The sequence below is a fragment of the Nematolebias whitei genome, chromosome 1 (genome assembly GCF_014905685.2).
Source record: "Nematolebias whitei isolate Nwh7 chromosome 1, NemWhi1, whole genome shotgun sequence".
Lineage (NCBI taxonomy): Eukaryota > Metazoa > Chordata > Actinopteri > Cyprinodontiformes > Rivulidae > Nematolebias > Nematolebias whitei.
Window position 1 is genome coordinate 85342255 of NC_056498.1, and position 27079 is coordinate 85369333.

At 39.1% G+C, this 27079-nt stretch overlaps 1 protein-coding gene across 1 annotated transcript in view; it reads right to left on the reverse strand.

The window, feature by feature from the left end:
• Positions 1 to 27079, reverse strand: part of gbf1 (golgi brefeldin A resistant guanine nucleotide exchange factor 1) — a 117986-nt gene that overhangs the window by 30114 nt on the left and 60793 nt on the right. The window contains exons 7-20 of the mRNA XM_037680951.1: positions 26271 to 26331; positions 19751 to 19805; positions 14399 to 14543; positions 13920 to 14149; positions 13567 to 13735; positions 11876 to 12087; positions 11664 to 11762; positions 10681 to 10875; positions 9655 to 9847; positions 7380 to 7511; positions 7197 to 7285; positions 6903 to 7105; positions 6700 to 6823; positions 1210 to 1335 (exon numbers count right to left, since the gene is read on the reverse strand). Coding sequence (XP_037536879.1) covers positions 1210 to 1335; positions 6700 to 6823; positions 6903 to 7105; positions 7197 to 7285; positions 7380 to 7511; positions 9655 to 9847; positions 10681 to 10875; positions 11664 to 11762; positions 11876 to 12087; positions 13567 to 13735; positions 13920 to 14149; positions 14399 to 14543; positions 19751 to 19805; positions 26271 to 26331 — 2033 coding nt within the window. The remainder of the gene's footprint in view (positions 1 to 1209; positions 1336 to 6699; positions 6824 to 6902; positions 7106 to 7196; positions 7286 to 7379; positions 7512 to 9654; positions 9848 to 10680; positions 10876 to 11663; positions 11763 to 11875; positions 12088 to 13566; positions 13736 to 13919; positions 14150 to 14398; positions 14544 to 19750; positions 19806 to 26270; positions 26332 to 27079) is intronic.

Here is a 27079-nt window from a genome sequence, read left to right on the forward strand (position 1 = left end):
GAGTGTCTTGATAAGATAAAAGTACAGTCCATTTACCATTTACTATAGACAGACTGACAGACACTTTAAATATTATGTTTTTAGAAGAAAACTCCTTAATGTTAGAAGTTTGGGTGGCAGCTGTTTTGGCACTCTTCAAGATTTCTTGAGAATTTTCTATTTCTAATTGTTGCTCTAACTAGCATTTATGTTTTTACCAAGACTTCAACTAAACACAAATGTAAAATGGATTTTGTGGATGACAACAAAGTCCATGCTCAATAATCCAGGTATACAATCCAAAATTTTTCAGTCAGGTCATCTGGACAGTTTCTTTTTTTTTGTGCTGAAACGTTTCGCCTTCGATCCGGAAGGCTTCATCAGTCAAGGAAACACACAACACAACTGAGCACAAAACTTAGCACCAACAAAACTGGTTTGTTCCACTTTGGAGTAAGCTGTTGGGGGAAGAATCAGTTTTGTGTTATGTGTTTCCTTGACTGTTCTGGATTGAAGGCGAAACATTTCAGCATAAAAAAAGAAACTGTCCAGATGACCTGACTGAAAAATGTTGGATTTTGTGGATGCTTTTTACAGCAGCAGTTATTTATCACCAACATTTCTCCTGTAATCTCCACTAGCTGTCCAGTTTCTTTCACTGGGAGAGTTTCTGCACTGCAGTGGGTGACATGAGCACACCACCCGAATGACTCTGATCATCCCTACAAAAAGGTGTGGAGGTCATTTTCCACCATCATTGTTACTTTCTCTCATCTAAATATAGCCAGGCAACAATTCCTCTGCTTACAGGCTTGATCTTCTTATATCAACGTTTCTTTTTCCAACGAGTAAAGCAAAAAGTGAGAAGTTCTACTAGGATTAGTTTATGTGAGAATGTGACATTTTGTAGTTTAATATGGCCAACACAGATCTACTATGGAAAAGAACTCTATGAATTAACATCAAAACTGAAACTCTTATTAAGAGTAAATGTGCCTGTGTGCGTGTCTTTGTAAGGCCCATTTTCCCAACATATACAAAACTACACTGTGAGGACCAACTGCTTCTTATGAGGTCCAAAGCCCAGGCCTCATAAGAAGAAGTGCCGTTGGTGGGTTAGGTTTAGAGTAAGGGTCAGGGTTAGGCTCTAAAAATGAATGAAAAATGAATGGAAGTCAACGCACAGTCCCTGTAAAGATAGAAAGACAAACTTGTGTATGTGTCACTTACTTCCAGAGTCATGGGGATGTTCTGCTTTCGGACATTGTGGTTGTGCTGGTCAGTGTTCAACATTATGACGGCGTAGGCCAAAGCAAAGCCTGCATCGTTGGTCATGAAAGGAGAGCCGTTCACCTTCTGTACACACACAAGAACAGCATTACATGACCCCAGGGAACAAACCTTCACATTTCAATAGTTATATTTGTCAGAATGAGGCCATTTTTAACATCTAACCCAATCATCTCTCTTTATATTTTATATAAAACACAACATTCAGAATTGTATTAGTAAACTAGAGCTGTCATTTCTTACCCAGGCCCGAAGCCCGGACCGTAACAATGAGCTGGATGGGTGGGCCGGGTCGGGCTTTTGATTACGTCAGCCGACACGTGCAGCTGGTGATCCAATTATATGGCAACATAGCTTACCATACTATCCAATTATATGGTAACATGAATTGCCATATCCTCACCAGCTGCATGCGGCCATTTCACCACGAACTGACCGGCCTTGAAAGATGTAAAATAAAGTTCAGTTAAGCTTCAGATGGGACTACACTGCCAGGAAGAGATCCATCGTCCAAATGGACGTTCATTCAGCCGTTGTACTCAGTGGATGTAGACGACCCAAACAGGTGAGATCCCAAAGCAGACATGTCAGAGCAGGGTCCGTGTCTGAATAATGCAGAATGCAGGCAGAAGCAAATATTGAACGCACTGACGGCCATGAAAAGACAAACACCCCCTCAGCTCCGATCTTCTGCCCCTTTTATTCAGCTGTGCGTCTGCTGACCATTAATAACAATATGTAAAGCTTAATTAAAAATATCGGGGAGGGGGGGTGGTGTTTGGAACTTTAATTACTGTTAATTCGTCGGGTCAGGTGGGATTTGGTTTGAATACACATTTTCAGATTTCTAAAATGTATTTAGATATGAAAAGAAGTTAAAACTAGGAAAAATGAATTGACAACATCAATATCACATTCTGTCATTCTGATGCCCACAAGGCTCTCCATGTACAGGTAGAGCCAAACAGATTTCCAGTGCAGTTTATAGGAATCTTTGTGATATTGATTTTGAGCAATCTGAAGGCACAATCTTGATAAATTGTGGATATATTGTTAACAGCACTACTAAAAATGAATTCCACATTATAAAGTCTGTAAAACATCCTGATGTCAAACTACAAAGGAGTTTTCATGCTTTTTACATAAGAACAGCTAACCTTGTCGCTCCGCTGACATCACACTCGCTCCAGAGTGGAAAACTCATTTAAAGTGTCACTGTCTAAAATTAATCACCCGTTCTTTCAATGCTACTATTTGTGTGTATGTCGTCGGCTATGAAAAGAACATTACTAGGAATAGTTTCCAGTGCAAATGACTCCTCTTGCTATTTTGAGAGGTCAAATGTTCTCCTCAGTGCAGTTTGCCCTTTGCCCATCATTGCGGGTCTCTGTGGGTCCATGTTAATATTTATGTCATCCAGCTACAATCATCTGAAGTTAATCATGACGATGACAGTGTCTGATCTGTCACACTCACAGAAAACTGATTCATTTGATGATGGAGAAGAAGGCAGGGTTTGCACAATGTGTTAGCAACCAAAATAACCGATAAGTAGGGGTGTTACAAAACAGTGGGGGGCAAGAGTACTTGGCCCCTTTTTTATTCCTTTACCTTACAACCTGGAGTTTAAATGGACTCTCAACATGGTTAAAAGTACTGGCCTCACACAAAATACTCTATTCAAGAAACTAAACAGAGATCTTAATTTAAAAACTGAAAAGTGCTGTGTGCATATGTATTCAGTCTGAAATCTCTGAAAGACAGGTTTCCTTAATGAATTCCTCTTTATTTTGCTCTATCCATCTTCTCTTCAAAACTGAGCCATGTCCCTGTCCCTGCTGATGACTTACATTCCCACAGCATGATGTACTGACAACACTATTGCAGAAAACCAGTGGGTCCACGATGGCTAAAATAATTAATTTACTCTCATCTGACCACTGCACCGTCTTCCAAAATTAGAAAAGAAATGTTGAACTGTGTTTAAGCAAAGGCTTTTTCTCGACCACTCCTCCATGAAGTCCAGTTCTGTGCAGCTTACAGAGGTGAATGTTTAGCCGATTGATTAAAAAAAAGTTCAAGCCAAAAACGAAAACATCTTTAAACAGAGGAGGAGGTGTCAGATCTCAACTTTCTCAAACTTATAATGCAGATTTAAGCCTCATACACAGTCATTTTCACGCCTATCAAGAATTTCATCCATGTGACCAGAGTGGCTCCGCTGTGAGGCAGTCTAACAAAGATCCTAACAAACCCCTTTTGTGAGTACCGATAGGGCAATCTGCATATATATCAGGGCTGGGCAATATCTCGATAGTTTAAAAATATTGAGATGATTTAATTTGCGATATAAGATGAGACTATATTGATATAAATGATATAGTGTTATTCTTGAAAATCCACCTGCTGTCTTCTTTCTCCCACGCAGCTCCCTCCCTGAATACAAACCCTCAGCATGCGCACCTCCAGGAGGTGGGCAGGAAACGTTTAGCACAAGCACCGTAAACACGGGAGATATGAAGATCAGCTGAGCTGATGCGCAAAAAGAAAAACAATGGCTGTTATTTGGAGATGGTTTGGATTTAAATTGTCAGATGAGCAACAGAAAAATGTTTCTGTAGACAATGCTGAAACCAAGTCCTAAAAACGGTTGGAACTACAAATCTTTTTCACCATTTAAAACAGCATAAGTTATAAGCTGCAGCTCCGACAGATTTCAGCCTCCTTCCCTGAAACAAAATATGGGTCAAAACTAGGGGTTGAACGAGTATATAATTTTAAAACTCGACAATAACATAATAAAACCCGAGTAGAACTCGAGTATTTGATGACATCATAGATCTCAAGATACAAAAGTAAATAAATAAATAAAACCGCAAAAAAAGGTAATTATTTACAACAACAAAAAAGACCAACAAAACATTGGGAGCATATATTATGCTCCTACCATTTATCATACTGCAAATAAGTCACAGGAAAAACTAAACTATTTATTATTATTATTAAACTGCAAACGTGAAGAAACAGCACGTCAAAAACGAAACTTAACCGAAACTGGTTCTGGTTCGGTGGATTGGAACCGGTGTTAAGCCATACTCTGTGACCTGCAACAGTGCAACACCGCCCCCTACGGTCATACGGTGGTCACATAATATGAAGTCACTACGAATACTCAATGTTAAATTTTTAACCTCGATAGATGCCCAAGCAATCGATGTGTAGATTACTCGAGTACTCTGTTAATGCCCTAGTCAAAACTTGTTTAGCCGTTCTGTGCCTTCTGAGAGGAACAGTGAGAGCGCAACATTAAAAAAGCAGCAGCTTATATCGCTAAAAACATGGTCCTTAGTGGCTAACAAGATGGACTCGATTACTGCAACTCGCTCCCGTTTGGTATCAGTCAGACCTCCATTGATAGACTACAACTTGTCCAGAATGCTGCAGCCCAATTTTTAACCAGTACAGGCAAAAGAGAGCACATTACCCCAGTTTTGGCCTCACTGCACTGGCTACCGGTTCACCTTCGAATCCAGTTCAAAATCCTTCTGGATGTTTTTAAATCACTGAACAGTTCTGCCACCTCCTATCTCACTGATCTGCTGCAGCCGTATGTCCCACTGCATTCTCTGAGGTCTGCAGACCAGTTGCTTCTCTCAGTTCCAGTAACCCATCTTAAGCGCAGAGGTGACAGGGCCTTCTCTGTTGCAGGCCCAAGACTGTGGAATGAGTTACCTCTGCTTGTCAGGCAGGGCCCCTCCCTCTCGGTTTTCAAATCCCACTTAAAAACCCACTACTTTCCTGGCTTTCAACACTGTATGATCTGTGCTGAACCTGTATGCATCACACTGTGTTGGTCATTATGTTATTATCTGCTATTATTTTGTTTCTATATTTTGATTTTACGTTATGTTTTGTGTTGCTGTGTGCTTTGCCTGTTTGTTTCCGTTTGTACAGCACTTTGGTTGGCCTGTTGCTGTTTAAAGTGCTTTATAAATACAATGGCATGGTATGGTATAGATAACGCTTTAGCCGTCCTGTTCCACAGTTGAGACTGGGACCGCGTCTTTAGTGATATGATAAGATGCTGCTTTATTAATGTTGCGCCACCTCTCTCTGTTTCTCTCATAAGGCACAGCACAGCTAAATGAGTTTTGACCCATAGTTTGTTTCAGGGAAGGAGGCTGAAGTCTGTCGGAGCTGCAGCTGCAGTTCACACATGCTTACTAACGTCGTGAAGCCAGCGCAGCTGAAGAGGACTATTATTTAATATATGTAAATAAAGGTATAAAAAATAAACTATTTAAGTAAATAGTTTATTATTTTATTATTATTTTATTTATTATTATTTATTTAACTATTTAAGTAAATATTTTATTTTTAGCCATTTATTTTGTACAGTTACAGCTACTATATGTGCCTGTGTGACAATTGTGACAAAGCTTTGACTCAAATATATTTTTATAACTTTATGGAAAGAAAAAAATATTGACCTATATATCGTATACGGCCATTTATCTTAAAATATCAAGATATTAATTTTGGTCCATATCGCCCAGCCCTATCTAGATTAGCTCCGATTCATAACGCAAACCCCACTCTCTTTTCTTTGAATTGAGAAAGCTCCTTGGATGAGAAGTGAAACATCTTCTGTTACAAATAAAATCCAGCTGTTTTTGTCTTGAACTTTTTCGAATTTACCATGTCCTGGATGACTGAGAATCTTCACCAGCGTTTAGCTGATTAATGCCCTCTTTTTTGAGTCCAGGAGTTTTAGTGAACGACTCTCTCTCACTTGGTATGCTTTGGTACCATAATCTTTCTATTCTTTATGGAAAGAATATATCTATATATAGAACATATATAGAATATATTTAGAATATGTCTACATATAAAATATATATAGAATAAATATCTACATATAGAATATATATAGAATATATCTACATATAGAATATATATAGAATATATCTATATATAGAACATATATAGAATATATATAGAATATGTCTACATATAAAATATATATAGAATATATCTACATATAGAATATATATAGAATATATCTACATATAGAATATATATAGAATATATCTATATATAGAATATATATAGAATATATCTATATATAGAACATATATAGAATATATATAGAATATGTCTACATATAAAATACATATAGAATATATCTACATATAGAATATATATAGAATATATCTACATATAGTATATAGAATATATATAGAATATATCTACATATAGAATATATCTACATATAAAGTATATATAGAATATATCTATATCTTTCGAGGTTTGGTATACTTATTATAAAAGCCTCAACTGTAGCAAATATCACATGTCTGAAATATTGTGGTGGCCATGTCATCAAGTGCAGTCTGTGCATTGTTCAGGAGAAAAGGAAAAGTGTCTTACATGCCAATTGTCAGTGAAAGTTTCCAAGAGTCTCTGAATAACAGGAGCCTCTCCAGGGAGCCTAAAAGCCTCCAGGTAGAGCCGTAGAGCCTCATCTATTCGAAGGCCCTGAAAAGTGAACGTGCTGCAAAAGAGATTCACTTTAGACTGAATAACAATAAATGAGTAATACATCTGGAGGATGAACTGGAAGTCCACCGTACTTCACAAAGCTGTCCAGGAGGTCCATGTTCTTGCGATCGCTGATGTACTCGCCAATCATTTTCTTGTCCAAACGAGGGTTTTCTCTGAGCCACTGAGCCACTTGGTTGTTGTCCATGGGGTCACTGAGAAGACCCTTTTCCTGCAGGAACTGGATTCCCTTCTTGGGCTTTTGGTTAAACTGCTCTGTGCCTGTGATCAGCAGCTGAACACAAAACACACAAGCATAGAAAAAAGTTGGAAAAGTAAAGTGATAAAAGTTTTGTAACAGGATACTGAGAATAAGTCGCACTGACCTTTTTCTTTGTTCTAATTTCCATCAGCTCTTGAGAATCAGGTAAACACGAGGAGAACCGATGAGGCTTTTTTGGAGTTTTCTTATCTGCTGAAGGAAATCATAAAAATTTAATCAGCTTCTGATTACAGATTCTACAGAATATTCTGTAGGACTTTCAAGACAAAACATTAAGAAGCCTCACCAGCGTCACTGTCTCCTTGATCCTGCCGACCCAGCTTCATCCTCTCAGCCATCAGGTGTCCACTGGTTGGTGGGAACATTGGTGCACTCACAGCTTGTGCAGAACTTGTAGTGTTGTTAATTCTATTACCATCTAAGGACAAACAGAAAACATTTTTGTATCGTGCATGTTATTATTATTATTTTTTTTGTCTTGCAGATATTCAAGTACAATAATGTACAGGTCCTTCCCAAAAAATTAGCATATTGTGATAAAGGTCATTATTTTCCATAATGTAATGATAAAAATGAAACTTTCATATATTTCAGATTCATTGCACACCAACTGAAATATTTCAGGTCTTTAATTGTTTTAATACTGATGATTATGGCATACAGCTCATGAAAACCCAAAATGCCTGTCCCAAAAAATTAGCATATCATGAAAAGGTTCTCTAAACAAGCTATTAACCTAACCATCTGAACCAACGATGTAACTATAAACACCTGCAAAAGATTCCTGAGGCTTTTAAAAACTCCCAGCCTTGTTCATTACTCAAAACCACAATCATGGGTAAGACTGCCGACCTGACTGCTGTCCAGAAGGCCATCATTGACACCCTCAAGCAAGAGGGTAAGACACAGAAAGAAATTGCTGAACGAATAGGCTGTTCCCAGAGTGCTGTATCAAGGCACCTCAGTGGGAAGTCTGTGGGAAGGGAAAAGTGTGGCAGAAAACGCTGCACAACGAGAAGAGGTGACCGGACCCTGAGGAGGATTGTGGAGAAGGGCCGATTCCAGACCTTGGGGGACCTGCGGAAGCAGTGGACTGAGTCTGGAGTAGAAACATCCAGAGCCACCGTGCACAGGCGTGTGCAGGAAATGGGCTACAGGTGCCACATTCCCCAGGTCAAGCCACTTTTGAACCAGAAACAGCGGCAGAAGAGCCTGACCTGGGCTACAGAGAAGCAGCACTGGACTGTTGCTCAGTGGTCCAAAGTACTCTTTTTGGATGAAAGCAAATTTTGCATGTCATTCGGAAATCAAGGTGCCAGAGTCTGGAGGAAGACTGGGGAGAAGGAAATGCCAAAATGCCAGAAGTCCAGTGTGAAGCACCCACAGTCAGTGATGGTCTGGGGTGCCATGTCAGCTGCTGGTGTTGGTCCACTGTGTTTTATCAAGGGCAGGGTCAATGCAGCTAGCTATCAGGAGATTTTGGAGCACTTCATGCTTCCATCTGCTGAAAAGCTTTATGGAGATGAAGATTTCATTTTTCAGCACGACCTGGCACCTGCTCACAGTGCCAAAACCACTGGTAAATGGTTTACTGACCATGGTATTACTGTGCTCAATTGGCCTGCCAACTCTCCTGACCTGAACCCCATAGAGAACCTGTGGGATATTGTGAAGAGAAAGTTGAGAGACGCAAGACCCAACACTCTGGATGAGCTTAAGGCTGCTATCGAAGCATCCTGGGCCTCCATAACACCTCAGCAGTGCCACAGGCTGATTGCCTCCATGCCACGCCGCATTGAAGCAGTCATTCATGCAAAAGGATTCCCGACCAAGTATTGAGTGCATAACTGAACATGATTATTTGAAGGTTGGCGTTTTTTGTATTAAAAACACTTGTCTTTCATTGGTGGGATGAAATATGCTAATTTTTTGGGACAGGCATTTTGGGTTTTCATGAGCTGTATGCCATAATCATCAGTATTAAAACAATTAAAGACCTGAAATATTTCAGTTGGTGTGCAATGAATCTGAAATATATGAAAGATTCATTTTTATCATTACATTATGGAAAATAATGACCTTTATCACAATATGCTAATTTTTTGAGAAGGACCTGTACAGTAGTCCCTTGTTACTTCATGGTTCGACTTTCATGGACTTGCTCTTTTGCGGTTTTACAATTGTCAACTTTAATATTACTCACGGATTTGGGACAGCACGGGATAAAAGTTAACAAAAAAAAAACATTACTACAACTAACTTTAATTGTTAGGAGAACAATGCTGTTCGAAAGTGCCTTTTTTTAATGTATTGAACATTTTTTATATAAAACAGTACCTTAAAATGTTCTAAACATCTTTAAGTCATAATTTAATTTTGCGCATACTAATGAGATTAATCGCAATTAAAACTTTTAATCTTTGCCCAGAACTAATATAAATACTAAAATAAATATAGCATTCCTACTTCGCAGTTTTTCATCTATCGTGGTGGTGTGTGGAACGTAAACCCCATGATCATTGAGGGACTACTGCATTGCATTTATTTAGTATGATGCATACCAGTTGTAGAGTCCGGTCCATTTGTGGAGACAGTTTCGCCATCTGCCAGCAGTGTGTCTGACTGGTCCTGCTGAGATGTGTTGTTCAGCACTTTGGCCTGACAGTGAGCTTCAATGCTGTCGATGACAGTGAGCAGGGCCTCCAGTGACAGCAGGTGAGTGGTGTACAGCTGCCCCGACACCGGGAATGAATTCTGTTAAACAAGAAGAAAAAACGTAAATTAGCAGTTGTTTCAACAGAGAGAATGCTTCTTTAAATAAAAAATGCAATAGACCAGTGACTGTTTAGACTCTCTTCACTTTTTAATCAGAATAAATTTATGTAGTTTCATGTGTCAGTTCTTCATGTGTCAGTTCTTCATGTGTCATGTCCAGTGAAAACATTTAGTTATTGCTAATTATCAAGACATGAAGCTGAGCTGAAGGTTTAAGTACTGGTATATGTCAGTGGTGAAGGGAGACAGACCCTTTAAAGACAGTGGACAAAGACAGTGCTCCTACACATTGCCCATTTGAAAATAGCAGGAAAACACTAAAAGTGACTTCCATAATTTTCCACACTGTAAGACTGTGTAGAACAGGGCTATGCAAGGGGCGGCCTGCGGGTGACTTCAATCTGGCCCACTTCATTAAAAATAAATAAATTAATATATATATATATATATATATATATATATATATATATATATATATATATATATATATATATATATATATATATATATTTGTATATGTGTATATATATTTTGGTTCTGGGTTTTGGATTCTGTTTATTGCATTTATGATTCAACACAGCAAAATAAACTAATTAAAAAGGTCACAGATCATTGTAAACTTTGGTTTACTGACATAATGATTTTAATTGCTGGATGTCTGCCCCCCAAGATGTTGGCTTTCATAAACTGTGCCCCCCTGAGCAGTTTAGTTGAATAAACCTGGTGTAGAAGCTCCATAGAAAAGAACACGTGGAACAGTCATTTTCCCACCGTTTCTTGGTTTGCCAAGAAAGCTGTCCTGAGAATCTTACCTTGGACAGCAGCTTTGTGAGGTCTTCAAACAGATTGGAGCAGTAGAAATCACAGTCGTAGTTTATGTAGAGCTCGGTCACAAAGCTGGGAATCCTCCAGAGTTGGACCAGAGCCTCCAGAGCCAACTCCTTCATCTCATAGGGCAGCTTAATGTTCTCTGATGTGATGATGTCCATCAGCTTCTTCAGGTACATCTGTCATGTCAGCAAAACAGTCACTTAGTTTAGGTGTAGGGCTGCACAGTATTAGAAAAACATGCTATTATATTGTTAAATGATGCTCTGACAATAACAGTTGCAATAAACTCCCTTTTTTATTTCACCATCAACGAACCAATATGATTGCCTAAAATAATATTAGATCTGAGATTTATTTGTTATTATTTATTTATTTATTATTAACTATAATTAGGTTTAGATGGTGTTTGACTGATAAAGCCTATATCTCAGTGGGACATGGCAGATGGTGACAAACTGAGCGGCATGCGTAAGGGAGTTTCCAACAAGTTTCGTAACGTTCTCAAGGTTCTCAGTTTTCTTGCGTGAGACTCAGAGGCTCACTTTTATATCGCAGGAATTTTGAGCAGTTTAACAACTTGTAAAACAAACTTTTGAGCTGTCGTGGGCATCAGGAGCCCATCTCATTACTTTCCCCAAAGTCAGAAAGTACAAGAAATGGGACAACTTTGAAAATGTTTGATGGCTTATGAAGCTACATTGTGACTCATTAAAGGCAAAAAAGAAAAGCAAGACATTTGAGATGTGATTGAGACATTTCAGATACTTTATGACTAAGTTGAACCAAATCAGTTTGCATGTCATGAGTAGAAACGTTACACAAATGTTGCTTTTTATTAGCAGTTATGTACAAATGAGTCAAAAGTACCAATTTAGTGAGATTTGATGTAGAAATGTGAGTTTGTCCTTACAATTTTGTCTTGAACTAGTCACAAAGACTTGTTGCTCAGTAGATTTACACTTACCTCCAGCTGAAACTTTAGATGTAGTCTCATGCTTTCAAAAAGCAGGAAGCAAACCCGAATGGAGGAAGCATACAGATTCATACGCTCCATACTCAGCAGCTATGACACAGATTAGATGCATAATTACTGAAGGCACATTTAAAAAACATTTTATTTGGTCATGATTTCATTCTTGATGTCAGTTAGCGCTGAACAGGTACGCTCTATTTTACCTGAAGCAGATGTCTGCAGAGCTCATCTTTCACCAGGACTAGTAAAGACTGGTAATTAGCTATGTGTCCTGACTCAAGAGCTACAGTGAGAAGCTGCAGGCCCATGTGCATCATGGCATCAGTGTTGTGGCGGTCGTGAGGGTTGGTCAGTGAAATCAGAAAGCGGAAAACCTCCCTCAGGCACGGCAGACCGTAGGGGATAAGAGAGACTCCTTTGCGCCAAAGAGAAAAGAAAAAACAGGAGTTGACAGAAGTATTACAAAACAAACAGTACATGTGTTTATGTATCATCATTACTTTTTGAAACTTTCATATTAAACTAAAACTAACATGTTTTTGTACACAATGAGTATAGTTAACAAGTGGTACACCAATTCAAATCAAGTCGCTGAGGGATTTGAATAGAGAATGTTTGTAGTTTGCAAGATTAATGTTTTTCTGGACTGGAACAGAACAGGGAAGGAAAGTAAACCTTCATGTTTTTGGTGCAAGTATTCAAGAGAGCAGGAAGTTCACAGTGTAAAAGAAGAAAGGTAGATGTTTTTCTTTTGCGTGTCTGAGGTGGCACAGAAGGATGGATCCTGGCAAGCAGAGGGGGCAATTTTATCCATCGCCAGGAGCAATGACAGAGCCAGGGGGTGACCATTGGTGGCCTTGGCCACCATAGATTAATCTTTGGCCACCTCACTCATTTAGGAAACTATATTTTTAAGCAATATAAAAACAATATAAAAGCAATATAAATACTAGAAAGTTTCCTCAAATGGTGGGAGTGTCTGGTTTACATATACATTTATAAAGGTGGTAATCTTTGACTTCAACGTGGCAACCCAGCTGTCAATAGTAACTTTTCTTAAACCTAAATGCAGCCGCACAACAAAATGGAAGCCGGTACCTCACCTAGTTTTCAAGTTATACAGCTCAAAAGACAAATGGACATACAGGGGCCAAAATGGCCTTGCATACTCTTTATGCTACACTTTTCATCTAAGATTTTTTGAGAAGTAAAAGTTATAACCATTATGGTCAAACCCAATTTAAAAAGGCGAGATCTTACACAATCTATTTGCTTTTGAAGTATATGTTGGGAGTGACCCTTCCTCAACTGCCGCATCAAATCTTATTTTGTTGGCTAATGCCAATTATCAACAAACAAACACAAATTAATCAGTTGTAGCTGTACATCTAACGATTGTGTCCTGGAAGTTTCACCTGAATTTGTCCAGTGGCTCAAGAAATATTTTGACGAAAAACATTATTGCTTGCATTCTCCTTTTGATGACAGGTGACTTTGTTTGTTTGTGTCTAAACAGATAAATGGTAACAACAGCACAGATATATATATATTTTTTTACAAATGTTTTACAAACTTAAATGGACTTATATAGCACCTTTCTATCTAGTCAAGAGACACTCAAAGTACTTTACACAACAATGTGTGCCTCATTTACCTATTCATACAGCACTCTACTAGATCTCTACAAAGCTAATCTGAATCTGTAGAGACTAATCAGTGCTTTAGATCACATTCAAACACCGATGGGACACACATAGGAGGCAATGTGTCTTGCCCAGGGAGACTTCAACATGTGACTGTTGGTGGAATCAAATGCCCAACTCTCCCATTGGAGGATGACTGATCTAACCACTCAGCCACAGCTGCCCCACCATCTCTACCTGCACCAACCTACCATCTCTTTGTGTGGACTGAGTGAACCGAACTCCTCGAGGGTTGACGTAGTCCATGTCATGAACAGAGGTGGTGTCTGACTGCTCAGTAACAGAGTCTTTGTCCTCCAGAACTTCAGGAATCGACTCCACAGAGGCTGACGGAGCTGGTTCAGCCTGCCTGCCCTCAGACTGCATGACAAAAGGAAGCAGAGAAAGATCGTGTCACATCTTGCTTCCACAGAGAACACCAAGGAAATCCCTACCATGGGATGTACACAATGTCACCCACAAAATATAATCAGCCAACTATAATTTGTGCAAGACAGGAACAGATGATCTTTAATATTTTATAAGGATTTTAAACCACTTTTACCTGTGCATCTGAAGAGCCAGACTCAGTACCCGGGAGTGAGGTAGCAGTGCAGGGGGTGGTCACAGAGGAGCTACACTGGTCCAGGTCAGAAAGGTCTTCTCTGGAAGTGGCTTTGGAGCCTGTTTCCAGACCACTGTCTGTGGTTGAAGGACTGGAAATGGACGAGCCAGCACTGTCGGAGGTCACAAGACTAGAGTTCAACGTGGCCTGTTCAATGAACGGGACGCCACCTACCGAAACAGACATGATGGCATTCAGCATAACGTACAGGATACATTCACCCTGCGTGCAGAAAACCAAAAATAACATTTCCACAAGTCCATAAAAATGGCAGACAATGTGTAACGCTCAATGTTAGTTCATTAAAATGGGTCCAGTTGTTAAGGAGATATTTTGTTTGACAAAAGAAAAAACAAGTTTTTGCTGCCAAAAGTCAACAGCATTTCATGAGTGTATTTTTCACACATTGTTTTTGTTACCTGAGAGGTTGTTGCTGAGAGTGCTTGGCTGGTTTGGGTCAAGTTGACCCGAGGAACTTCGGACCATGTGGCGCGGCGGCCTTGGTGAGCGTTTCTGCTTCTTCCATTTGGATGATTCACTCATTCCACCGGCTCGCATCTTTAGCTGAACGCAAACAGAGGTGACGTTAGCAGAGCCTCTTGAAAGATACCTGTGGGTCTATCACTGACTAAAGGCAAAAACATTTATCTCACTTTAGACTTGCTTTTTTTTAACAGAAAAGAAAAGAAGTAGCAGTGAGGATTACAAGAATTAACCTGTGAGACTAAATGTTTTAAACCCAGCAGCATTATGGGTAAAATAGGTTTGAGAAAATGGAAAACTATTTATACTTTTGATTTAAGTAATTACAGGTGCTGGTCATAAAATTAGAGTATCATGAAAAAGTGGATTTATTTCAGTAATTCCATTCAAAAAGTGAAACTTGTATATTATATTCATTCATTACACACATACTGATATAGTTCAAATGTTTATTTCTTTTAATGTTGATGATTATAACTGACAACTAATGAAAACTCCCAATTCAGTATCTCAGAAAATTAGAACATTACTTAAAACCGATAAAAAAAGGATTTTTAGAATTCAACAAAGTCCATGCTCAATAATCCAGGTATACAATCCAACATTTTTCAGTCAGGTCATCTGGACAGTTTCTTTTTTGTGCTGAAATGTTTCGCCTTCGATCTGGAAGGCTTCATCAGTCAAGGAAACACACAACAAAACTGATTCTTCCCCAACAGCTTACTCCAAAGTGGAACAAACCAATTTTGTTTGTGATAAGATGAGATTGGGCCGGCAATGGAGAAGGGAGCGTACCAAAGAGACCATCTTATCACAAACAAAACTGGTTTGTTCCACTTTGGAGTAAGCTGTTGGGGGAAGAATCAGTTTTGTTGTGTGTTTCCTTGACTGATGAAGCTTTCCGGATCTAAGGCGAACCGTTTCAACACAAAAAAAAAAAAAAAACTGTCCAGATGACCTGACTGAAAAATGTTGGATTTTTAGAAATGTTGGCCGACTGAAAAGTATGAAAAATGAAAAGTATGAGCATGTACATCACTCAATACTTAGTTGGGGCTCATTTTGCCTGGATTACTGCAGCAAAGCGGCGTGGCATGAGTCGATCAGTCTGTGGCACTGCTCAGGTGTTATGAGCCCAGGTTGCTCTGATAGTGGCCTTCAGCTCTTCTGAATTGTTGGGTCTGGTGTATTGCATCTTCCTCTTCACAATACCCCATAGGTTTTATATGGGGTTAAGGTCAGGCCAGTTTGCTGGCCAATTAAGAACAGGGATAACATGGTCCTTAAACCAGGTACTGGTAGCTTTGGCACTGTGTGGAGGTGCCAAGTCTTGTTGGAAAACAAAATCTGCATCTCCATAAAGTTTGTCAGCAGCAAGAATCATGAAGTGCTCTAAAACTTCCTGGTAGACAGCTGTGTTGACCTTGGACATCAGAAAACACAGTGGACCAACACCAGCAGATGACATGGCACCCCAAACCATCACTGACTGTGGAAACTTGACACTGGACCTCAAGCAACGTGGATTCTGTTTCTCTCCTCTTCCTCCAGACTCTGGGACCTTGATTTCCAAAGAAAATGCAAACTTTACTTTCATCAGAGAACATAACTTTGAACCACTCAGCAGCAGTCCCAAGCGAGACGATTCTGACGCTGCCTCTTGTTCAAGACTGGCTTGACACAAGGAATGTGACAGTTGAAACCCTTGTCTTGCATACATCTGAGGGTGGTGGTTCTTGAAGCACTGACTCCAGCTGCAGTCCACTCTTTGTGAATCTCCCCCACATTTTGGAATGGGTTTTGTTTCACCATCCTCTCCAGGGAGCAGTTATCCCTTTTGATTGTACACTTTTTTCTACCACATCGTTTCCTTCCCTTCACCTCTATTAATGTGCTTGGACACAGAGCTCTGTGAACAACCAGCCTCTTTAGCAATGACCTTTTGTGTCTTGTCCTCCTTGTGCAAGGTGTCAGTGGCCGTCTGTTGGACAACTGTCATGTCAGCAGTCTTCCCCATGATTGTGTAGCCTACAGAACTAGACTGAGAGACCATTTAAAGACCTTTGCAGGTGTTTTGAGTTAATTAGCTGATTAGAGTGTGGCACCAGGTGTCTTCACTATTGAACCTTTCCACAATATTCTAATTTTCTGAGATAATGTATTTGAGGTTTTAATTAGTTGTCAGTTATAATCATCAACATTAAAAGAAATAAACATTGAAATATATCAGTCTGTATGAATGAATATAATATACAAGTTTCACTTTTTGAATGGAATTATCAAAACAAATCAACTTTTTCATGATATTCTAATTTTATGACCAGGACCTCTATATAAATTCAGATTTGACAAACAAAACAAATGCATTCCTAAAAATAACTTTTTTAGTTGATAATTTTTGCCAGGTTTCTTTTTTTTTTTCAAAACAATAACAAAACCAAACTTGTTCTCAATTTTTAAAAAAAATGCAGAATGTTGGAAGAAGTCTGATTTCTTGTATTTCCTTTTAGACAATGATGTTTCATGTAATCTTAAAAAAATTAAAAAGCTTCTTTACTGAGTTTTATCTTGCAGCACTTGAGCCAACATGTTGGAGGTAAGACATGCAAAAGCTGCCACTAAAACCAGCTGACATTTAAAAAATACAACATCTGGTGCTGTGTGTCTTCATAGAAAGGAGTTTTAAAAAAAACGAAATGTTGAAGCATCTTAGCAAAGAGAACGAGTAAAAGAACACACACAACAAACACAGGTGAAGGCTACAAAAGCTCTTCCACCTTGAGATTGTCTAAAGAACAATGGAAAAGGTTACAAAGCCTACAAACTGTACTTTGAGCCATCTTCCTTACCTGCACACGTTTGTTTTTCCACAAGATATTGTAAGCCTCAGAAGAGAAGGGGAGGAGGCAGGTGTCCGTGATTAGTGATGGAAAACTTATCAGCCAACAAACACACACAAGCATAAACATCCGTGCATGATGACAAGGGAGGGGGCATGAAATCCAAACTGGGCAGAGGGTTTAGAGGCACAGACACGGCCGCTACAAGCTACAAACACCGAAGAATCAGCAGCCAGGTAATGAGCAGGGACAGTGGCCGAAGGTCAGGAGAAAACATGCCAAAACAGCTGAAAAGTTGAAAATGTCTGGAAATACTAAAAACAGTACCAGTCAAAGGTTTGGGTATAAATAAACTATTTTTGGTACGTTTGTTTTTATTTTAACATTTTTATATCCCACAACAATGACATCCAGACTATGAAATAAAAAAAAAAATGTAGTGAACATTTAATGCTAATAAAAGGATATACCTGCAAACTCACAAGGGATGAAAAAGGTGACAAACCTAGCACCTGTAGTGTGTGTGTGTGTGAGGGGGAGGAGACACAGGACACCCCCCCCCCCCCCCGTGTCATTATGTCCTGTGTCACTCCCACCACCCAGGTCAACAAGTGTTAACGCAAGCTTTGTTTTGAGCTAGCTTTTTTTTTTTGGAGGGGGGGGGTTGTTTTTTTCTTTTTTCGCAGACTCGTTCTGTTGCGGATTTTCAAAGTAAGACTGGACATGACACACAATTGGCTGATTGATGGGTGAGTTGCACGATCAGCATGGAATTTTTATTTAAAACAAATTATTTAAAATTATTTAGCACCCGTGTGCAGCCCACACAGCCCTCCTGCACCTGATCAGCTCATTTCTGCGCAGAGCAGAGAAGTGGGCGTGGCCAAGAGTGCAGCCAGAGGTAGAGAAATGAAATCATGACATTCTGTGTTCTTTTAGAGTGTTTAGAATTTAGAAACATGGTTTAGAATATTGCAAGAGTGTGGGAAGGGTTTCAAACACACACACACACATATATATATATATATATATATATATATACATACATATATACACTAAAATAAACTACTACTTACTACTTGTACTACTATTCCTACTTCGCAGTTTTTTACTTATTGTGGGGCTTCAGGGTACAGATATCATCCCCCGCAATAAACGAGGGACTACTGTATTGCATATTCAGTTCAGCAGCTTTCTTCGACAAAACAAGCTAACAGGATTAGCAGCAGCACATGTCTTTTTACCTGAAGCCTCTGTTTATACTTTCAAACTGTTGTTGTGCTGACACTTGTGTTATTAGCCCTGCATGATTAAAGGACAAAATGTGGTACAGTTCTCAAGCTCCTGTGTTTCATCTGAGCTAATCTTGCTGTGTTTTGCTTTAGACTAGTGGTTCCCAAAGTTGTGGCTGGGATCCCACAATGGGTCCTGTAACAAAAAGTGAGGAGGAGAAATGCTACCTTTAAAACCCAAAGTGTAGCTTATAATTCCATGTGTATTATTTCATAGTTTAGATCTCTTGTCAAAATAAAAAAAACATTCACATTTGTGTTCAAACTTTTGACTGATACTATATGTAACTACAATATACCAATTGAACAATAAAAACAAGCAGATTGGTCACAAACTGAACTGTATACAGTCATATATTTAAAAAATCTGGGGAAATATTAATATTTTTATAGTTTAATGGTTTAGGACATAAAACAGCTAAGGTAATTCATTGGATTTTTGTAAAGTAAATGCAAAGTACATTACTTCAATGACAATTTTATAATTTGTGATGAAGTTACAAATGAGACTGTAACAAAATAATTGTCTGTGATTTAATACACTGATTATTTTTACAGACTAAGACATTGTGTTCTGTTTTAGCTGAAGTAGCAACAATATGAAAATGAACTAAAAAAAATTTATAGTCTAATGATGACGGTAAAATGTAGTAGTTGTGACGGAAAACATTTTAATATATTCTAAAAAAGTTAAGTCAGGTCCTCTGAACGGGTTCAAAAAACAAACAAACAAAAATCTTTTTTAGATTTTTCTACCTGGATCATTGAGCATGCATCAGGATATTTTAAGATCTTCAACATTAACAAAGTTTAAGAAAATGTAATGCATCATCATGCACTGCCACCAACAAACCATGCTAATCCTGCTTTGTGCAACTCTACAACCGTGCAGGCAAATACACTCTACTCTGTCTCCGTTAACAATAAGCAAGAGATCATTTTACTAAACCAATAGAAACATCAGTAAAAGCATGCAGTCCAATGTTGGTAATCATGGTTCACTGTTTCCAGCTTGTTAACTTGAAATCATTAAGTGACGCCCACACGCCCACAAACAGGCTGAAACTAAGAACAACACCAGCCCAATGACAATAAGAAGACAGGAAAAATATATGCAGGCAAAACACATAGGCATTCAACATCTCTGCTGCATTACCTTCTTCATGTTGGCACCCAAGTAACTCTTGGCCTCCTCCTTGAACTGGGGTAGTCTGAAAAAACAAACAATTTTAAAAGTATGAATAAAACAACAACAAAAAAAAAGCTTTTTGTAATGGAATAGATTCTCCTAAACTATCATTACCCCCTGAGAAGAGGAACACAAGTGAAGCTGGAAACAACCTTTGTTGAAGAGGCATTCATAAACTGTTGTTGCTATAACTAAACTAGTGAGTCAGTAAAGATTTTGTCCTCTAAACGAGATAACAGCACATACACACACGATGTGACAAAGGTTTAGATGAATTTGTGCATTTGATGTGAATGGGTTGGTGAGTCTGAACCATCATTGTATGACTAGAAACAAGATTGGAAACTTAAAGTTGAAGCCATAACGAATGAGTGACCCCCACAGTGGCTGACGACGACATTGGCTACGACTAATACTACGACGACTACTTCTTCTTTCAGCTTTCCCTCTTCAGTGGTCGCCACAGCGAGTCATCCTCCTTCTTCTCACTCTGTCCTCTGCATCCTCTGTCCTCACTCCAACTACCTCCATGTCCTCTCTAACTGCATCCATGTATCTCCTCTTTGTCTTTTTCCTGGCAGCTGCATTTCTAACATCCTTCTACCAATATACCCACTGTCCCTCCTCTGGACATGTCCAAACCACTGTCTCTTCTGTGGACATGTCCAAACCACTGTCCCTCCTCTGGACATGTCCAAACCATCTCAGTCTGGTCTCTAACTTCATCTCCCAGTTGTTCAACATGTACTGTACCTTTGATGATCTCATTCCTAATCTTATCCATCCTTGTCACTCCTAAGGAGAACCTCAACATCTTCATTTCAGCCACTTCCAGTTCTTTCTCTTGTCTTTTTGTCCATGTCTCTGTCTCCAGACCATACAACACAGCTGGTCTCACCACTGTCTTGTAAACTTTTCCTTTGACCTTTGTTGACACCCTTTTGTCTCAAATCCCTCCTGAAACTTTTCTCCATCCACTCCATCCTGCCTGGACTCTCCTTTTCACCTCTTTACCACATTCCCCATTTTCCTGAACAGTGGACCCCAAGTCCTTGAAGTCCTGCACCTTTGTGACCGCTGTTCCTTGTAACCTCACTGTTCTACCAGCGTCCCTCTCATTCACACACATGTACTCTGTCTTACTACGGCTGACTTTCATTCCTCTTCTTTCAAGTGCATACCTCCACCTCTCCAAGTTCTCTTCCACCTGTTCCCTGTTTTCACCACAAATCACAATATCACCTGCAAACATCATAGTCCATGGGGATTCCTGCCTGACCTCATCAGTTAGTCAGTCCATCATCAGAGCAAACAAGAAGGGGCTCAGAGCTGATCCTTGATGCAATCCCACATCCACCTTGAAGCTATCTGTCACTTCTACAGCACATCTCACCACTGTTCTACTGTCCTCATACATTTCCTGTACATATCTAACATGTCCTGCTGGACTCATACATGTCATGTACCAGTCTAACATATTTCTCTCCCACTCCAGATTTCCTCAAGCAATACCACCCCAGTGGCTGGCTGCAGAACAAATTTTAAGTCCTTTCATGAAAACAAATGGGACATTTGACTGAAAAAGAAAAGTACACGTCAGAGATTTTTTATTTCTCATTTGTTGATTTTTGTTGATTCATATAGTTCTTAACTTGTTGCTGTGTGTTTAAATAAGAATTTTATTCAATGTGTTTAGTTTCAATTAGTTGAGACTAAAATGTTGGCGAGTTGGAAGGCTGTTAATTCAGGACTTTAGAATTGCCCCATATCTGTCTTAAATAACATAACATAACAGTGCTGCCCAAAAAGCAGACAATTTGACTTTAATTTTGAACACTGAAAGATAATGGAGTCACTTTGTCCATCTTTATTTATACAGAATGTCTGAACATTTATCTGTCACGTAGATGAGTCTATACGAGTTTATGTCTCTGAAGTAAGGACATTTAGATATAGTCGACTCACTCCATGTCAAACATTACCACAATTTTATAATTTTCTTAAAATCTGACATAGTGTAAGATAAATCAATTTAGTCAAAGATTTATTTTAAATGCATCAACTTATTTTAAAGAATATTTTGAGAATTGCAAAAAAAAAAATTATCATGGGCACTAAAGGGCGGCTGTGGCTGAGTGGTTAGAGCAGTCGTACTCCAGTGCAAGAGTTGGGGGTTCGAATCCACCAGTAGTCGCATGCGGAAGTTCCTGGGCAAGACACTGAACCCCTCATTGCCTCAGATGTGTGTCCCATCAGTGTATGAATGTGATCTCAAAGCACTGATTAGTCACTTTAGAATGATTTGTTTAATTAGCTTTGTAGAGATCTAGTAAAGTGCTGTATGCTTTATTTGTAAATGTATTTATTATAATTTATTGTATTTTATTTATTGTATTTAATATAATTTATTTGGTAAATGAGGGCACAGATTGTAGTGTAAAGCGCTTTGAGTATCTAGCTAAGATAGAAAGGCGCTATGTAAATACAGACCATTTACCATTTAAATCATGCCTTCATATTCTGTATCTCCTCCTACATGTCATGTCGTCAGTGCAGCTAAGCCATCATTACCTGCAGTGTCCCCTCAGTTCAGACTGAATTCGGCAAAAGGGCCTTCTCCTACTCCGCTCCTGTAACTCCTTGTAACAAGAGCTGAAGCTCTCGACTTTGACCTCTCTAAGGGATGTTAAGCCCAGTGCAAAAATCAATGCAGACATGTTCCTGTTTTTCTTACCCTGCTTCATAATGTAGCTTTATATTTTGTTTTATATCACTACTTTTATTTACTTTTCGTTTTATATGCTTTTTATGACTGTTGTGTACCTCATCTGTGTTCTTTGTTTAAATCAGGTCTCTCTTGTAAACGAGTCCTCGTGACTCAGTGACACTATGAATGTATGAATAAGGGTTAATGAAAAAAACAGTGGCACAGATATTTTAAAGTAAAATTTTGTGCAAACATTAAGAACAATATCTTACTGTTCTACATAGTTTTGAATTCTCTATATCCACAATCTTTACTCTTCTTATATGATGTATACATCAAAAAGCAAGATTTTTTCTTCTTACACCCAGTGTCTCTCTCACTGTTCAAAATTAATGTAGGTTCAAAGTCTTATATTTCTGTTTGCATCTAAGCTAATGTTTTTATTTTTAAAATTAAAATACAAAAAAAAAAAAAAACGATGTAAAAGTTTTGTGTGGTGACAAAAAGTTTCTCACTTCCAATATCAGGAGTTTCATCAGAACGACTATACAATGAGTCTTAAAATCTGCTCTGCGTTTCCATCTTTCCGTCTTATTAGCAGTGCTGACAGGAAATGGACACTGTGGTAATATTAATGAGCAGCAGCTTTACTCGTTCTTTTGATCTCGATTATGTTTACATGCCTTAAACAGTTTATACATTATTATTATTATATATTATTGGTATTTTGCCAGCTTAATATAATACAACAGTAAGCCCTAAATTAATATTGGGCTTTAGAGAAAAATGTTGGTGAATGCTGGAAATTTGAGCATCAACTGCAGTGGCATCCTTCAGAAATGTTCAAATTTACATAGAAATCTTTAAGGTTTCTATTTGACGTTAAAGCAGATGAATGTTAAACCAATGAATGTAGAATTATTTAGAAGACAGAATGAAGCTGAGAAACAACATTTTCAACCTAAACCACTAAGAAGTGTCCCAGTGATGGCCCATCACACAAAGTGTGAGCATGTGTCCCACTTCATATCTGTGGACTCTAAAGCTTAGCTGGAAAATGAGATGTCACCACCAGGCAGTCTCGCTCACACGCACACACACACACACGTACACACACGTACACAAATAACAAAAAGGAGCCTGCAACTCCCCCTCCTGACATTAACTCCGTGTTAATGGAGCGTTGTCATGCGAGCACGATTATTGGATGATCTGTGGGTCCAACAGATTAACATGCCTAATACATTCAGCAGGCAATCTAAGACTCCTCCAGAAGAGCTGAACAGATCTGTGCTCATTATTAGTTTTTATTGTGGGGAGGGTGGGGTGGGGGTTTGCACACTCACATCTCTATTATCTAGCATCTGTGGACAAGTGGGGGTTGAAAGTGAGAGAGATGAGATGTGGATCTTGTGTGTGTGAGCAGCGTCAGAGTCCCGGAGTAAACAGTCCACACTGCGTTCATATCTCATATTCATGTGCAGGAGATGCCTCTGTTTACGAGGCGTGGCTGCCATCTTTTATACTCCCACTGTAAAACCACTTAAGAGGACATGATAACAAGGTGCTAGAAGAGATCTGCCAGTAAATCAGAACAGGCCAAGAATGCTTGGAGGAGTGTCAGTGAATAGTGGCAAGCTTGGCAAAAACTAACAGTGGAGTTCAGAGGATGGAGTTGGACACAGCACTTTGTGTGTCAGATACATCTTGTTAGATATAAACACCCCGGAAAAAGAAACGAGTGCCTTTTTATTGCTCAGTTGAGCTCTGTGAAAATCTAATGAAAAACAAGATGTTTTTTGGTGATTGATCGTCCTGTGTGTGTGTGCTTGTGTGGGGGTTGGAGCTTTACTGTCTTAGCAGAGAACACCTTCATCTATATGCAGATCATACTGTGAGCAGCTCAATTGGCTCATCCTCTTCATCTGTGACTGAATGTGACTGGCACACTGATGCACGAAGGGTGACTGTTTTGTGCAGATGGATGTGTGTGGGTACGCACAAGTGTGTGGATGTGCATGAAGGGAGGGGTGTATGCTAAATGCCAGAGGAGAGAGTGTGTTATGGCATTAGTAAATCAGTGGCCTACTGACCCTACATATAGGGCTAAATAAAATTAATGGTCTTCAAGTAGAAAAATGAGGCCAGAGAAGACAAACATGCAGAAATCTTCTAATTTATCATTAAAGGCATTTTAAACTACACTTTACTTGATTTGTTTCACTTTCTCTAGAACAATAAAAGGGTGACACAGTAGCTCAGTTGGTAGAGCTGTTGCCTTTCAGCGAGAAAGTTGCTGGTTCAAATCCCAGCCCAGGATCTTTCTGGGTAGAGTTTGCATGTTCTCTCCGTGCATGCGTGGATTTTGTCTGGGTACTCCGGTTTCCTCCCACAGACCAAAAACATGCATGTTAGACTGACTGGTGACTCCAAGTTGCCTCTAGGTGAGAGAGAGAGAGAGTGAATGGTTGTTTGTCTCTATGTGTCCCTGTGATGGACTGGAGACCTGTCCAGGGTGCACCCCACCTCTTGTACAGTGACAGCTGTATGAATGGGCACAAGTGACCCCCACGATCAGAAACGGGTAAAGATAATGGATGGATGGATGGATGGATGGATGGATGGATGGATGGATGGATGGATGGATGGATGGATGGATGGTACAATAAAAGAGCAACACACTATAACAAAATAATTCCTAAAAAAACAAACATAAAATAACTAAATATTAAAAGGCTTATCGAAGAAATAACTTCTTGAAGAAATGTTCTGACACGGCCATTTATTAGTTTGAGACTAAAATCATCTTGTGTTGAGAACTGACAGAGTTCAAGGTGTTTTGGTCAAATTTTATGGATGACATGTGCAGTTCCATGAAAGATTCAATGCCAGCTGTCTCAAAATGTTTGAGCGCCCGGAGTACATTCTGTGAACGAATGACTTTCAGCTGCAACCACTCACTTTGAGCTCAGTGTGATGAACTGACCGAGTTGTAGCCATTTCTTTGTGTGCTAAAAGACACTGTCATGGCCACCTTGAACGGTGGTGACTTCAAAAACTAATCAGCTGTATATGTACAACTAGTTGTTTCTTTCTGATACTTTATTTAAAACCCATATAGTGGTTCATGAGATATTTTGCTAACAGACAAACTAGGTATAATTCAACAGGTAATGCTAAAGTTTTGCACTGAGCAGCACTTGGAGAATGTAACGTGAACTTAGCTACAACCACCAAATCTTAGCAGAACATCAGTAAAATCGACTGAACTGTAACTGCTGTTTGTGTTAGCTGAGGTGGCCATATTGAATAAAGGTGGCTCCCAAACCTAAATCAGGTGTAGATATACATATGTATTGATATTTCTTTACAATTTCACAAAAATACACCCCCTCGTTTGTGAGAAATTTTGCTAACAGTCAGAGTTGACTGCAAATAGTTGATGTCTAAACGAGGACCTTGAAGAATCTGTTAATGCTCAGAGTGTGTGTTGTGGATGACTCTCAGCTACTACCACACCAAAGGTTACAGCCATATCGGTAAAAGTCACTGAGATACAGCCGCTGTTGTATTAGTTCAGGTTAGTTGGTCGTGGTTGACTCCAAAAGCTGTTCAGTTGTGAATGTGCATCTAATATCTATTTGACATAAGTTATAATATTCATCCAGTGGTTCATGAGACGTTGTGCTAACAGACAGACGCAGGACAAACATTATTGTCACCTTTAGGCAGCAGGTGATCAAAGACAACTGTGTTCTTTCTACCCTCCCCTTCCTTTACCTGGAGAATAGCAGCTGCACCATGTCAACGAGTGTGTGCTCCGCAGACTTTCTAAGGAGTTCTGTGAACACAGGAATAACTCTGATGAGAACCAAACATCAGAAAGTGGAGAAAAGTCTCAGATAAAATGTGCTTCCCAGAAAATAAACACTCTTGTGAACGCTACAGAGATTAAATCTTAGTGAACACATTAGATAGGGACTAAATATTATAATACTAGCATGTTTTACGTTAATAAAAAAAACTAATGTAAGCCTGCAGATTGTAAGACCCCTTTAATATGAACCTTACAATTATGATGAGGGAACACAGAGGGTCTATGCTGGGTCATGTACGTGGTTTCAAATTTGCAGTAAAAACACAGTCAGGATAATGTTTGTAGCAAGTACAAAACCTCTAGTTCAAGTTCAAGTTTAATGTCATTCACATCATATGTGGTACATGAGGTGGAACAAAATTATGCACTCAGGGTTCCAGTTACACCCAAAACTAGCAAAAATGTAAAGTATAAAAAGAAACAGTAAATAACGATCAAGATATACACTAATGTAAAATAATTTGGTGTATCAACAGCAGCAGAACAAGAGTCTGTGGTGAGCAGATAGGTATGAATGAATACAACAGCATGAGATAATAAGCAGCAAGAAATCAGCAGCATGGATAATCAGCAGCACAGATAAAGTCACATATCACCAATTAAAGTGGCATTACAGTGATTTGATTCATGAGTCTAACAGCTTCAGGGTAGAAGCTGTTCCTCGGTCTAGTGCAGGGCTATTCAACTGAACTGCTCGGGGGGGGGGGGGGGG